The 16,227-nt window shown below is 30.6% G+C and overlaps 1 protein-coding gene and 1 long non-coding RNA gene across 4 annotated transcripts; one reads left to right on the plus strand and one right to left on the minus strand.

The window, feature by feature from the left end:
• Positions 1 to 3,624: 3,624 nt before the first annotated feature.
• LOC119371376 (persulfide dioxygenase ETHE1 homolog, mitochondrial-like) lies at positions 3,625 to 10,515 on the minus strand. Of its 3 annotated transcripts, none has more exons than XM_089720546.1 (11): positions 10,177 to 10,515; positions 9,494 to 9,821; positions 9,244 to 9,372; positions 9,062 to 9,169; positions 6,778 to 6,912; positions 6,626 to 6,667; positions 6,484 to 6,543; positions 6,354 to 6,407; positions 5,617 to 5,641; positions 5,440 to 5,535; positions 3,625 to 4,059 (listed from the first exon to the last, which is right to left on the minus strand). In XM_089720546.1, the coding sequence occupies exons 2-10, from the start codon at positions 9,707 to 9,709 to the stop codon at positions 5,450 to 5,452; spliced, it is 855 nt and encodes a 284-aa protein (XP_089576672.1). In that variant the 5' UTR covers positions 9,710 to 9,821; positions 10,177 to 10,515; the 3' UTR covers positions 3,625 to 4,059; positions 5,440 to 5,449. The 3 variants fall into 3 exon arrangements, with proteins under 3 accessions (XP_089576672.1, XP_089576671.1, XP_089576673.1); XM_089720545.1 differs by having other exon boundaries at positions 9,494 to 9,824; XM_089720547.1 differs by having other exon boundaries at positions 9,494 to 9,858.
• A 1,469-nt stretch (positions 10,516 to 11,984) lies between these two features.
• Positions 11,985 to 15,078, plus strand: LOC149496934 (uncharacterized). Its single transcript, XR_016320567.1, has 4 exons — positions 11,985 to 12,113; positions 14,519 to 14,653; positions 14,764 to 14,947; positions 15,024 to 15,078. It is a non-coding gene; the product is annotated as an uncharacterized LOC149496934 (long non-coding RNA).
• The last annotated feature ends 1,149 nt before the right edge of the window (positions 15,079 to 16,227 follow it).

Raw genomic sequence — 16,227 nt, forward strand, 5'->3', positions numbered from 1 at the left:
ACGAATAAAGAAGGAGAGGAAAAAAAAAAAAAGAAGCAGCGATAAATATTCTCATGTCTCCAAAAATCATGAATGTCTTATCAAATAGAATTGTAGATAGACACAAAATTGAATAACTAAAAACCATGAATATCTAATCAAATAGAATTGTAGATAGACACAAAAACCAGATAAATATAAAAGATGTAGTGTTTATATTTATATTTAGATAATTCAACGATTTCTAAGAATTCAATATGGATAATTCATAGCAAAATAATAATTAAAATGCTTAAGTCATCCGATCACAGACGTAGAAAATTAAAGAAAAACTTAAAATTTTATAAAAAAAGGAAAAATAAAATATTGGACGAAGAGAACGCCTTGAGATTTCTCTTTATTTGAGCTTTTATATAAATATATAGATAGATGACATCTCTTTATTTTTATGCTATTTTTTTATTACTTCATTTTTAAATTTCTTATTATATCCTTATTTAATGTGTATTTCTTAAAATATATGACATAATCTTCTAAATATATTCTACATATACAACATAATATTATTATTTTTAAAAAAGGATATTTCTGAAACTATAAATTAGCAAATTGCACGACATGAAACACTTCTACTCTAATAAAAAAAAATAGAAAATTATGTACCACCACAACATGTCGTATATTACATTTTATTTTAAAAAATTGCAACCAACATACATATAAAAATGATGCTCTTTCTTTAACCTTTAAAGTTTAAATATTGGCATATAAAAATTGAAAGGGATTAACTTGTCTTAATTGAGCTTATGGTGTTACTTATGAATTAAATAAATGAAATTATTTTTCTGACTGTAGATTGATTCTTTTTTTATTGTTTCGTGATTTTATTGTTTTTAACTTCCAAATTATGGAATTATTGTAGTGGATGAGGGATTAAAGTTCTTTATTTATTCTTGAAACATGATGTAACTCTATTATCCTCTTCCCTTTTTTAGCAAAGGTATTTTTAATAAAGTTTAATTTATTTACGTTTGTCACAAACAATTTGTTTTGGATTTCAAGTAATTCATCTTAATTAATTATTTTAAGTCGATTTTGTATTGTCGAGCTACTAATCATTTGTCCTTCCTGTTTTTTTGGTATGATTATTTATTTGGTTGCTGCGGATATCATTTATTTATTTAGTGTAGAAACTGATGGATCATAAAGGCTTATATGTGCCTTAAAACCAAAACAAATTGTTTTCTCAAAGTGTTCTTTTAATAGGATTAAGCCTAAATAACTAAGGTATTGTTTATTTTCGATTAAATTTTTTATTTTTCATTTTTTTCTTAAAAAATAAATAAAAATTGTTTGTTTATATTTGTTTAATTTTTTTTCTTTACTTTTTCGAAAACTGTTTTTAAAACAAAAAATTTCATCAATATCATTGTGTTTTTTTATTTTTAATTATATATTTCTCATTTTTTCATTTTTATAAGATTTATCCTCAAAAAGATATTATTATAATAATAATAATTATTATTATTATTATTTTCTCTATCTATATAAATATATTGTTGTTTATTTATCCAAAATATCCAAGTAGATAATTTTATCTTTATTAAAATTCTCTGTTTTTTTCTATCTCTTCTCTTTTTAGTATTATTTTTATATTTTATTGTTATTTTTTCTATCTATTTAAATCTAATGTCATTTAGTATTATTTACTTATTATAATACTTCGATATTACATTTTTATTCAATTGATTGTATATAATAATCAATAGTTACTGTAACTTTGAAATTTAAAAATTAAAGTGTGAAATAATTTTAATTATTTTGTCTCAAATTTTGATTTTTAAAATTTTTATTATTAACTAAACTCTTTATGGCTTAATAAGGGAGAAATTCGATAATTGGAAGAGTTTTTCATATCATGAACCAAAAGAAAAGAGAAAAAATTTAAAAAAAAAAAGAATTTTGAAAAAATAAGTAAACAAAAACTAAAAACTCCTTCATATTTTTAATAAATAAAAAATAAAAAATAAACAACTATAACAAATAAGGCCTAAATTAATTAACCAATCTGAAGACAATAGTTCTATGAACATGTTTCTGGAATCTATGCATGAGCCATTAATATAACTAGTAAGATCACTTACCAAGGGAAATAACATAAAGAAATTTTGGTTAGAATGAGTGTTACATGTTAGAAATTTTATTTCTAATGGGCTTATTAATTCTATATTTTTTGCTTTATAAAATATTTGGTTTAAGTTTAATAGTTTAAAAAATCTTATTTTAAACTCATTATTATAAAGAGTGATCATTAAAAGAATTAATGGGCGAGTTAAATGCGTTTGGTTTTAGTGTGGTTAAATCCTAATCTAGGTTATGATTGTATATCCTATTAGGGTTATGATGGGATAACCTAATAGTTTTCTATATATATGCTATGTCCTCTCTTTCTAGTCTATGTTTTGTTATGATAATACATTAATTTTCACCCATTGGGAGCTTGTAGACATACAGAGGATGCACCTAGTCATTCTATGGATAATTATGCGTAGTTGTTTTAATTTCTTTTTACTTATTGTTATGGATCAAGATTGCATTGATAGAAGCTAACAAAACAACTTGTAAGTTATATTATTATGGCTTTTATTATAATACGGAATTCAAAAAATTCGGCATAAATAGAGAAACTCTATTTGCATGCCATTTGGACATGCTAACATGCTAGGCAGATCATATGGTTATATATTGTTTTTCTTTTTTTTAATTCTTTTTTTTAAGCTTTTAGAAAATCTTTTTTCCTCCTAAATTGCAATAATACTAAATTAATACGAGATATTTCTATTGATTTAGTGAAAGTGAGTGATTAAAACATGATTTTTATATAAATAGTAGGGTATTTGAAATTATTTTAAACACAAAGTTTTCATTTTCGGCATTCCATTTATACAGACAAATTTACTTAATTTTGACAATGGCCAAAGTGAAAAATCTAAATTACCATTGATTTACCCTTTTTAGAGTACTCACTTTTTAGAAAAATAAGAAAGTGGCCGACAATGTTTAAATATTGCATTAAATATAGTTGACTAACCAATTCATAGCTCTGTTATCTTTCTCTCGCCATTTAAAGCAAAATTACATGCAATAAGTCTATAAGTTGAGAGTATTTTCCTAGATTAAACCAAGTACAAACAAGCAGACAAGTAGAGTTTAAAGTTAGCCTTTCAACATGTAAATGAGGTCAAGCTTAAGTTCAAGCATGTCTGAGTTTCATAAGATTCAACTCATTTACAACCCTAGCTTAACTTAATCAATTTTAAATTCCAATTTTTTTTTTTTTTTGAAAGGATTTTAAATTCCAATTGATCAAAGAAATCTCTGATCTTGAGCTATAAGATCGCCTACCGACATCACCCTAGAGTACTACCGATCAAGCATAAATATAAAATAAACAAATAATAAATGTACCTTTAAAATAAAAAAAATACAACTTGATCAAACTAATCTAGTTCGATTTTTTAAGATTTTTGATAATCTCAGTTTCAATTATACTAAAAAATGGTTTTTTTTTTTTTTTTTCCCAAACTGAATGGAACCAGAAACACACTGATCTAAACAACCAATATCGTCAATTCCAAAGTTCAGTTTAAGAAAAAATGAAAATTAAATTTATAGTTTTTGCAGTTTGGTTCGGAACAGAACTGCTTGATTCCACAGCGCCCTAAATAATTGCACTGAAAATAATAGTAAGAACAAATCTATGTCCAACCGTTCCATCTTTCAACATAGGTTTCTTAACAACCAGAATAAAAGCTAATTACATAAAAAAAAATTAAAAATAAAAAAAGATATGCCTTTTCATTTCATTGGCAGCAGGGTGATGCAGTCCTCAAGTGAGGCATTGTACAAAGTCGTACGGAGCAAAGATACTGCTGATCAACCTTTGTTGCAGTATCTCACTACAAATTATCTCAGTATCTAAGTACAGATATTGCTGAAATTTTATTGCAACAGGAATGTGCCCAGAAATATCTCATTACTCCACTGATAAACCAAAGGCTTGAACAAAGCCCATTTTATCTGCAAGTACAAATTATGGGCATTAGAAGTCGCAGATGCTTAAATTTGGAAATTAAGAAAACAGGATTGAAACGTATTACTTCATTCATTCCATAATTTTTGTCCTACTCTCTTTTTTCATTTGTCCCAAATTATAATCCTATTTTCTTTTTTTAGAAAAAAGAGAACTTTTTAAGTTTCTCATCAAGTTTCCAATTAACTTTGATTGTCTTAATTCTAGAATTAAAAAAAATTAAATTTTGAATAGTTTCAGTTTCAAGCATAATTTGGCTTATTTTTACCTGTTGTTCCCCTTTCTCTGCCATTCGTAAACTTCAATTCATCTCTCAGAAATTGACAATCTTTTATAAGTGTAACAGTAAAACGACTTTTTCGATTTAATTCAATTCCGGCTATCGGAATGTCGACTAGAAAACTCCTTAACCGACCAATAGCATGCAAAAACAAGACAAGTTCAGATTTGGGTTTGTTTTGCAAAAACAAGCATTTGACCTACAGATACAGAACCAGAGTCACAGATGAATACCATCTGAGAATTGGGACTAAGATTTAACTTGAAATGTAGAGAGAGATTGGACGAGAAACATAAACACAGCATGTTATTTTTTACAAATTTGGGTTCCCAGTTGTTGAATTTGGGGATAAATGTGGTGTCCTTGTGAGAAATTTTAAGGATGGATTTATTCTTTTGCAATTGTTTGCTTTTTTTTCTTGGCGTGTTTGATTCTCTTGTTTTCTTCAGAGGTGGTGAGCTATGGTTATCTATTAATGGTGGGTTGGAGGAGAGAGAAAAAGCAAAGATGAAATTGGAGAGAGAGGTTGTGCTCAGGTGGAGAGAAAGAAAGACTTGTGAGCTATAAAAATTTTAATCATTTTTAAGCTAGCATGGCGTCCAACTGGCATTCCAGCAGCCAGAGTTGATTTAAATCGACAAAAATCATTTTGCTGTGACACCTATAAAAGATTAGTAACTTAAGGGATGAACCGAATAGGGACGACAAAAAGAAACAGGGTTGAATTCAAGGACAGCGGGTAAACTTAAGCCAAACAATTTAGTACGAGTCATTTAATTATAATAGAATGACATGCATTATCTACTAAGTAATATTAAGAAAAAAAAACTAAGCAAAAATTATAGTTTAACCATATTAACTATATATAATTTTGTTAATATAGGTAAAAGTCAAACTAGGACAAGAATTATGGGATGAAGGGAATATTGCTTGTTATCACAGCACAACTGGCATCAGTTGAGATATGAATGGGGTATTAATGGTTGAAATAAATCCAGAAGCAGGGGAGAGATAAGGGAGAGAGATCACAATTTAATGAAGTTCCGAACTCATAATTTCCTCCAACAGTACTCTGAAAGGAACACACCTGATTGTTTCTAGTTTGCTGACAGATCTTGGAAACCACAGACCATATTGGCAGGAACAGCTATGTCAATCATCTTAGGATACGGAAGTTTCAGATCTGGAAAATAATTCATCATATGTAAGAACTCAAGAATGAATATCGAGTATAATAGATGCTGAAGTATCTCTTGACACTTACTTTCCATGATGGTTTTAAAGGCTTCCTGCAAACAGATTATACCAATTACCACAGCAGTTAGAGATAATGGTGGGAAGTATTCATATCAGGAAAACCACGTAAAAATATGAATGATATAAATAACTAATATAAATACTGTACAGAATTCTGCCAAAATTAATGATAATGAATCAGCAGGCAAAGAAACCAATGAATTATTTTTAATGTGTTGTTGAGATTTCAAAAATTTTGTGAGATACTCATTAGCTATTTGACAAATTTTGGAGGAAATTTTAATTTCATATTAGTTTATTTTATACTTATCCTACAAGTAAGATTAAGATAGGCAGCAAGCATGTATTGCTGGTAAGCTTGGAAAGTTAAGCATTAGAATGGTTAAAATTAACTTATGGTTGAGGTATGGCACTATCTTAAGGCCATCCACTTTGCACTTATTCTATGTAGAAACTCTCAAATATACAAGAGTTGCTGCAATCAATGAAATCGGCCATATTGAGGTTCATTTTACAGAACCAGTAATTTGAGCGTGTATTATGTTGTCACCTCTGCCATTTATAACATATATCAAAAAGGAAAGAAAGAAAAGCCTGACTAAATCGCACAATTCCAGTAGGTTACACGTTGGTTTGTCTTGAAGGTATTTTGATAGGTGTTACCTAGAAATAATAATTTAACAAAAAAAAAAAAAGAAAAAAAAAGGAAGATTATAACGCAACATGTTATGTCATAAGGATCACCTCATCTTTGTTTAGCCTGGGATTGTACAGCATTTCCTCTCCAACAGTACTAACCTGTGCGTCACACAAAGGTTAGCATGATCAGCTGGACAAATCAGATATATAACAGAGGTAAGAAATGGCTCCATACAGTGAATCCCTTGTAATCATGAGCAGGATAGATCAAAGTATCCTTGGGCAAGGTGAATATCTGATTCCAACAAAAATACAGCCAGGTCAACTCATGTTTCATTATCTGTACACTTTCTAGTTTATTCATTTCATGTCCTTGCCTGTGAATGCACTGACTGATAAAGTTGATGTGAACTTCCGCCCTGTAAGTAAATATTAATAAGGTCAGAAACACTGCTTGATATCTTCTATACAATGTACCCTTAAGAAAAATCGAGTGCTCAGTAACATTCCAAAATATAAGTTAGCAAACCTGAAAATCAGTTCTCCCACATCCCCGTATTAGTAAAGCATCCCCAGTAAAAGCCATCTTTGGTTGTGGCTGATCAGGCCCATCTCCAGTAAGATAAGTAACACAACCTAATGTATGCCCAGGGGTAGCTCGAACCTTCAACATAAAATAACAAATGATTGGGTCCAGTAATGGGTGGATAGATAGAGACAAAAAGATGAAATGAACAAAAATCAATGTGCAAAAACATTGAAAAGATAATAAATGCATTTTTTGCTCTTGCTACTCTTGTACATATTATATTTGGTATATGCATTACAATGACAATAATGCATTACCATTCTACCATGTATTGTCATGAAGGATGGCTTGGCAGGTTATCACTGAATCTCAGACACTATTCATATCATGTGCAGAGCACTTTTTCGTTAGAGGGAATGCATTTTGCATCTTTCTAGTACTATTTTTCTGTACTCACTTTAATACTATTTTCTCTTGATGTCATCAAAGTAATACTATTTTCCTCTAATATTATTTCTCTGTACTATTCTACAAATAACCTTCAACTTTAAGAAAGAAAAAGGGAAAAAAAAGGTTAGAAAAAAACGTTTAACAACTTAGTAAGTCCATTTATGAATTGTGCTTAGTAAGTGCAGACTCCAGCAATCAACAAAACACACAGACCAACTAAAGGTTGACTCTACCAGATAGTTTTGACTCTGTTTCTAGGTATAATGTTAAGAGGTTCTTTGGCAAAAGGTATAATAACTCACATTTAAATTTAAAAATATAAGAAAGGAGGGAAAAACTAAGCCCATGAACATTAAAATTGCAGAAATTTAAAAAGCAATATGCCACTAAGAATTTCGATTATTGAAAGCGTCTAGAATTCTAACACCAATTTTGGGACCAACTTTAATTACTCAAATATCTCTTTGCTCTTTGTGTTTTATGTATAACCTGCTTTATGATTAAAAGAACACTAATGCTTACTAAGAATAGTACTGGACCGGCATCCTAAGTTGCAAAACAAAATTAGAACCTTCTTGAAAATGTGAACCTATAAATTTAGAGCCATCACCCCAATGACATATTAAAAAAAAATTTGTGACGTAGAATCCTTACAACATCATGAAAAAATTAAGTCAAATACTTCTCAAAAGGAAGACTATCAATAGTAATAATTAGACATTTTAGATCAAATTATTGGTGCCAAATCATATAAGTCACTTTGTAATGGAATTTGCATATACATATGCCAATACAGCACTCTGGATTTAGAAAACTTCAGTGGACCTACCGGAGATGAGAAATTCACATTGGGTCCTGTATCACTATTTTAAATGTTGTCCTACACTTAAAAAGCATATTGTCGACCTGATTCCTCTCCTTCTTGTTTGTGCCCAATGGCATTGTTTTTATCTTTTGCCAAATTGTCAATTCTTTTTAGATCTATCAGACATAAGCCAAGCTATATATTGATTCTACAATCTCCAACGAAATAATACCACATTCAGCTACCTAATTTTTCCTTTTTTAGATTTCAGCATGACTATTCACTGCCAATCTGTTGGCTGCTCCTCTTCTTAATTTGAAACCTTCATGCTTCATCTCATAGATTGGAGAGCAGGATTTCAAATGAACTACTTACACAGCTGAGTTTCGTGGTTATTATGAATCAAAGAATGAAGTATTGGAAGCTATTTGGATGATTACTTTTTAGTGCTCATAAACTTGGTGACTTCAAGGAAATAATGCAGTTTATAAATTTGCTTTGGTTGCTGGGATCAGAACAGATTGACTTGCATCTTCTTTAACTCCAGCTATTAATCCTAGATTATGAAATGTCATATTTTCTAGTATAATTTTTTTTTTCTTTTTTTTTTTTTTTTTTGGTAAGAAATATCAAGAGTTGGTTGCTTCATCTAACCTCCAAGGAACCCCTTTCCTTTGCTGCTAAAATTATTTGCCACAAATGACTGTTGAACCTTAATCTAACAACAATCTTTATCGGCAGAATAAAGATAACACTACAATCTTTATAGCCTAATGTTCTGCACTTCTTTTTTCTCTTAAAACAAGTTACAAATATCCAAATTTTGCCAAATACCCACTTCTTTTAAGTTGGAAGGCAATGTTAAAATTTGCTTCTTATTTCAGCGTACATATGCAGATCTAAAATATCCAGGATAAGCTGACAGAATTAAGAATCTGAAGATTTTAGGATATTTGAGATGATTCGATCTTTGTTCAATTACTTTGCACAAAAAAGCTACATTACAAAAGCTAATAACATGAATGGTACCTCCAGAAACAAATCGCCGAAATGTATTTTAGAACCAGCTTGAATGAGAAGATCAGCTTTTGAATTGCTAGCTTTTGAAATAATAGATTTCACGCCAGGAAGCTTTGTCTGCAAATTGAGCATAAAAACTGATGAAACATTTGCGTTTATAAATCTAATTTGCAAATTAAATGCAGCCAAACCTTTATCAATCCAGTTCCCGTCACATGATCAGCATGCACATGAGTATTTATAGCATAAATTAGCTTTAACCCTAACTCTTTTACAAGGGAGAGGTCTCTGTCCACTGTTTTATCAACTGGATCAATCAACTGCACAGAAAAGGTTATCACACACACACACACACACACACACATATATATATATATATATATATAATTAGATCACAAGAATAAAGAAAAATTGATGATAAAAAAAAGAAAAACAGAAAACCAGAGCAGGTTTATCAGGGTGAGCAACATCAGCCAGCAAATAGGTATAAGTAGAGGACTCCTTCTCGAAAAGCTGGCGAAACAAGAGCTTGCTTGAGAGCCCAGAAGACGACGCCGCATAATTGCTCATTGCGCAGAATCTGGGCACTGCGTATTGCGACTTTGAAAAGGACGATGGCGTCGAAAGAGAAAGTCGAAGCATATTTAAACGAAGCATTGTTGTTATGATGTTCAATTTGGCGGTGAAATCGGGCAGCACTTAGCTAAATTGTGCTATTATTGAAAGTGATTCGATGTTGAACCTATCGCCCGTGCCTCCACTCTTTTATCTTCTTTAAGGGACAAAGACAAAAACGTTCAGGCCAACTTCAAGCAATTTATTTGTATTAAATTGCTTGAAGTTCTCAGCAGATTAATGTGCAAAAAACAATATTGACACTGAAAAATTTTTTCTCACTAAATGAGATTAAATTTAAAAATTTTAAAGCCTTATATATTTATTTTAAAAATATTTTAAAAAAATTAAATACTCAAATGTCTAATTATCTTATATGTAATTTTGATAGTTAAAAGTATACTGGCCAAAATATGACCTCGAAAAGAAGTAAAGAAGATGGAAGAAATATAAGAGAAAGCACCAAATGGATAACTCAACTACTATATATCAATTCTTTAGTACTTAACTGGTATAGCATTGTAAAAACTTCTTTGAAGATCGTCTTTCTGCTTGGAAAGATAAGCATCTCCACCCATATAAGCAAGAACCAAGCATGGATAAACAACTCCTGTAAATGCAATCTATTTCAAGAAGGAATCAATAATTCAACAATCACATTTCTTCATAATCGATTCAATAGCTTAAAACATCATAAATTGAAGTAGGCTAGGAAAATAGATATCATGAGAGGAAGTTGTGAGAAATGGCCAAGATCAATAAGAAGGGAAGATGAGATTTTAGGGATTTGGTGACTGCATACAAGTTATTATCGAGAAGGAACAAGATGGAGAAGAAAGAAGGAGAGCGATGAAATTAGGGATTTTAGACTAAATCAAAACGGTGCGTTTTGTTGTATAAAAGGGAGTTTTGCTCATTTCTAGGGGCTTAGTTTTGTGGGTAAATCGAAAATCTTAATTTAAGTATTGAAAATAAAACTTAAATTCTTCTAATTTATTCTGAATTTTTTAAAATATGGTAAATAATTATTATTAGAGTCTTTTAGTTAAATAAAATGAAATTAAAATAAAATTTTTTAAATATATTATTTTTCTATGATTTTCATGTATTTGGATTATTTATACATTATTAAATTTTAAAATTTTTTATAATTCTAATTTTAATAAAAAAAAATAGAAGTATGAAAATATAAATTTGACTAATATATCAAATACGAATTCCTTTTTTAGTCTAATAAAATTTTTTAAAAAAAAGTAAACTATAGAAGTTTGAATTAATGAAAAAATGGTTATTTAGACATATTTCTCTCTTTTTATTCAATATTTTATTCTATTATTTTGAAATTTATTGAATTTCATTTAATTTTTTATGATTTATTTATATGTATTTTTTTAAAATACTTTTTAAAAATTACATATAAGATAATTAGACATTTGAGAATTTAATTTTTTTTAAAATATTATTTAAATAAATATATAAGGCTTTAAAATTTTTAAATTTAATCTCATTTAGTGAGAAAAAATTTTTCAGTGTCAATATTGTTTTTTGCACATTAATCTGCTGAGAACTTCAAGTAATTTAATACAAATAAATTGCTTGAAGTTGGCCTGAACGTTTTTGTCTTTGTCCCTTAAGGAAGATAAAAGAGTGGAGGCATGGGCGATAGGTTTAACATCGAATCACTTTCAATAATAGCACAATTTAGCTAAGTGCTGCCCGATTTTCACCACCAAATTGAATATCATAACAACAATGCTTCGTTTAAATATACTTCGACTTTCTCTTTCGATGTCATGATCCTTTTCAAAGTCGCAATACGCAGTGCCCAGATTCTGCGCAATGAGCAATTATGCGGCGTCGTCTTCTGGGCTCTCAAGCAAGCTCTTGTTTCGCCAGCTTTTCGAGAAGGAGTCCTCTACTTATACCTATTTGCTGGCTGATGTTGCTCACCCTGATAAACCTGCTCTAGTTTTCTGTTTTTCTTTTTTTTATCATCAATTTTTCTTTATTCTTGTGATCTAATTATATATATATTTATATATATATATATATATATATATATATATATATATATATATATATATATGTGTGTGTGTGTGTGTGTGTGTGTGTGTGTGATAACCTTTTCTGTGCAGTTGATTGATCCAGTTGATAAAACAGTAGACAGAGACCTCACCCTTGTAAAAGAGTTAGGGTTAAAGCTAATTTATGCTATAAATGCTCATGTGCATGCTGATCATGTGACAGGAACTGGATTGATAAAGGTTTGGCTGCATTTAATTTGCAAATTACATTTATAAACGCAAATGTTTCATCAGTTTTTATGCTCAATTTGTAGACAAAGCTTCTTGACGTGAAATCTATTATTGCAAAAGCTAGCAATTCAAAAGCTGATCTTCTCATTCAAGCTGGTGATAAAATACATTACGGCGATTTGTTTCTGGAGGTACCATTCATTTTACTAGCTTTTGTAATGTAGCTTTTTTGTGCAAAGTAATCGAAGAAAGGCCGAATCATCTCAAATATCCTAAAATCTTCAGATTCTTAATTCTGTCAGCCTATCCTGGATATTTTAAATCTGCATATGTATGCTGAAATAAAAGGCAAATTTTAACATTGCCTTCCAACTTAAAAGATGTGGGTATTTGGCAAAATTTGGATATTTGTAACTTGTTTTAAGAGAAAAAAGAAGTGTGCAGAACATTAGGCTATAAAGATTGTAGTGTTATCTTGATTCTGCCGATAAAGATTGTTGTTAGATTAAGGTTCAACAGTCATTTGTGGCAAATAATTTTAGCAGCAAAGGAAAGGGGTTCCTTGGAGGTTAGATGAAGCAACCAACTCTTGATAGTTCTTACCAAAAATATATATATATATATATACTAGAAAATATGAAATTTCATAATCGAGGATTAATAGCTGGAGTTAAAGAAGATGCAAGTCAATCTTTTCTGATCCCAGCAACCAAAGCAAATTTATAAACTAAATTATTTCCTTGAAGTCACCAAGTTTATGAGCACTAAAAAATAATCATCCAAATAGCTTCCAATACTTCATTCTTTGATTCATGATAAACACGAAACTCAGCTGTGTATGCAACCTCTATTATTTTATCCGTGCTCTTATTGGGTTTTGTGTTCTGTTTTAAGAATAGCTAGCTTTAAACTTCCATGCTTAACCTTATCATTATTGACTTGATTATCACACATTGATCTTGATGCCACAAAACAATATTCAAAGGAGAGAAGAAAACTCTTCCAAAGATACACCTCAGATGAGCACAATAGAATATTGTACAACTATCAGTAATTTCGCTTTATAGAACACTTGGCTTCTCAAAGTACAGACTTTATCCTCTAAGTAGTCCATTTGAAATCCTGTTCTCCAATTTATGAGATGAAGCATGAAGGTTTCAAATTAAGAAGAGGAGCCGCCAACAGATTGGCAGTGAATAGTCATACTGAAATCTAAAAAAAGGAAAAATTAGGTAGCTGAATGTGGTAATATTTCGTTGGAGATTGTAGAATCAATATATAGCTTGGCTTATGTCTGATAGATCTAGAAAGAATTGACAATTTGGCAAAAGATAAAAACAGTGCCATTGGGCACAAACAAGGAGAGGAATCAGGTCGACAATATCCTTTTTAAGTGTAGGACAACATTTAAAATAGTGATCAAGGACCCAATGTGAATTTCTCATCTCTGGTAGGTCCACTGAAGTTTTCTAAATCCAGCCTGCTATATTGGCATATGTATATGCAAATTCCATTAGAAAGTGACTTATATGATTTGGCACCAATAATTTGATCTAAAATGTCTAATTATTACTATTGATAGTCTTCCTTTTGAGAAGTATTTGACTTAATTTTTTTCATAATGTTGTAAGGATTCTACGTCACAATCTTGTTTTGAATATGTCATTGGGGTGATGGCTCCAAATTTATAGGTTCACATTTTCAAGAAGGTTCTAATTTTGTTTTGGAACTTACGATACCGGTCCAGTACTATTCTTAGTAAGCATTAGTGTTCTTTTAATCATAAAGCAGGTTATACATAAAACACAAAGAGCAAAGAGATATTTGAGTAATTAAAGTTGGTCCCAAAATTAGTGTTAGAATTCTAGACGCTTTCAATAATTAAAATGCATAGTGGCATATTGCTTTTTAAATTTCTACAATTTTAATGTTCATGGGCTTAGTTTTTCCCTCCTTTCTTATATTTTTAAATTTAAATGTGAGTTATTATACCTTTTGCCAAAGAACCTCTTAACATTATACCTAGAAACAGAGTCAAAACTATCTGGTAGAGTCAACCTTTAGTTGGTCTGTGTGTTTTGTTGATTGCTGGAGTCTGCACTTACTAAGCACAATTCATAAATGGACTTACTAAGTTGTTAAAAGTTTTTTTCTAACCTTTTTTTTCCCTTTTTCTTTTTTAAAGTTGAAGGTTATTTGTAGAATAGTACAGAGAAATAATATTAGAGGAAAAGAGTATTACTTTGATGACATCAAGAGAAAATAGTATTAAAGTGGGTACAGAAAAATAGTACTAGAAAGATGCAAAATGCATTCCCTCTAATGAAAAAGTGCTCTGCACATGATATGAATTGTGTCTGAGATTCAGTGATAACCTGCCAAGCCATCGTTCATGACAATACATGGTCAAATGGTAATGCATCATTGTCATTGCAATGCATATACCAAATATAATATGTACAAGAGTAGCAAGAGCAACCAATGTATTTATTATCTTTTCACTGTTTTTGCACATTGATTTTTGTTGATTTCATCTTTTTGTCTCTATCTATCCACCCATTACTGGACCCAATCATTTGTTATTTTATTTTGACAGGTTCGAGCTACCCCTGGGCATACATTAGGTTGTGTTACTTATCTTACTGGAGATGGGCCTGATCAGCCACAACCAATGATGGCTTTTACTGGGGACGCTTTACTAATATGGGGATGTGGGAGAACTGATTTTCAGGTTTGCTAACTTATATTTTGGAATGTTACTGAGCACTCGATTTTTCTTAAGGGTACATTGTATAGAAGATATCAAGCAGTGTTTCTGAACTTATTAATATTTACTTACAGGGCGGAAGTTCACATCAACTTTATCAGTCAGTGCATTCACAAGCAAGGACATGAAATGAATAAACTAGAAAGTGTACAGATAATGAAACATGAGTTAACTTGGCTGTATTTTTGTTGGAATCAGATATTCACCTTGCCCAAGGATACTTTGATCTATCCTGCTCATGATTAGAAGGGATTCACTGTATGGAGCCATTTCTTACCTCTGTTATATATCTCATTTGTCCAGCTGATCATGCTAACCTTTGTGTGACGCACAGGTTAGTACTGTTGGAGAGGAAATACTGTACAATCCCAGGCTAACCAAAGATGAGGTGATCCTTATGACATAACATGTTGCGTTATAATCTTCCTTTTTTTTTTCTTTTTTTTTTTGTTAAATTATTATTTCTAGGTAACACCTATCAAAATACCTTCAAGACAAACCAACGTGTAAACTAATGGAATTGTGCGATTTAGTCGGGCTTTTCTTTCTTTCCTTTTTGATATATGTTATAAATGGCAGAGGTGACAACATAATACACGCTTAAATTACAGGTTCTGTAAAATGAACCTCAATATGGCCGATTTCATTAATTGCAACAACTCTTGTATATTTGAGAGTTTCTACACAGAATTAGTGCAAAGTGGATGGCCTTAAGACAGTGCCATACCTCAACCATAAGTTAATTTTAACCATTCTAATGCTTAACTTTCCAAGCTTACAAGCAATACATGCTTGCTGCCTATCTTAATCTTACTTGTAGGATAAGTATAAAATAAACTAATATGAAATTAAAATTTCCTCCAAAATTTGTCAAATAGCTAATGAGTATCTCACAAAATTTTTCAAATCTCAACAACACATTAAAAATAATTCATTGGCTTCTTTGCCTGCTGATTCATTATCATTAATTTTGGCAGAATTATGTACAGTATTTATATTAGTTATTTATATCATTCACATTTTTACGTGGTTTTCCTGATATGAATACTTCCCACCATTATCTCTAATTGTTGTGGTAATTGGTATAATCTGTTTGTAGGAAGCCTTTAAAACCATCATGGAAAGTAAGTGTCAAGAGATACTTCAGCATCTATTATACTCGATATTCATTCTTGAGTTCTTTCATATGATGAATTATTTTCTAGATTTGAAACTTTCGTATCCTAATGATACGGATCCATTGGTGCTTCCTAGTGGGACAATTACAAGGAGCCATGCCAAGCGATATGGGGCAGCCATGTCCTTATATGTTGACCAAATTTCACAAGAGCTTCATGATGTGGCATATAACAAGTGTTGCGTGGAACTTGAAGGCACATCTAGGCTTCTTACATTGTTGGAGACATGTGCCGTTGGTGTAGCACACCCTAGCCATGCTAATATGTAAGGGATGTGGGCTTGGACGTGTTTTAATCCCTTATTACTTATTTTGGTCTAATTAATATGTAAGGGATATGGGCTCATAGTGTTTATTTAAG

The sequence above is a fragment of the Jatropha curcas genome, chromosome 4 (assembly GCF_041381405.1).
Source record: "Jatropha curcas cultivar XTBG-Jc1 chromosome 4, XTBG_Jcur_1.0, whole genome shotgun sequence".
Classification (NCBI taxonomy): domain Eukaryota; kingdom Viridiplantae; phylum Streptophyta; class Magnoliopsida; order Malpighiales; family Euphorbiaceae; genus Jatropha; species Jatropha curcas.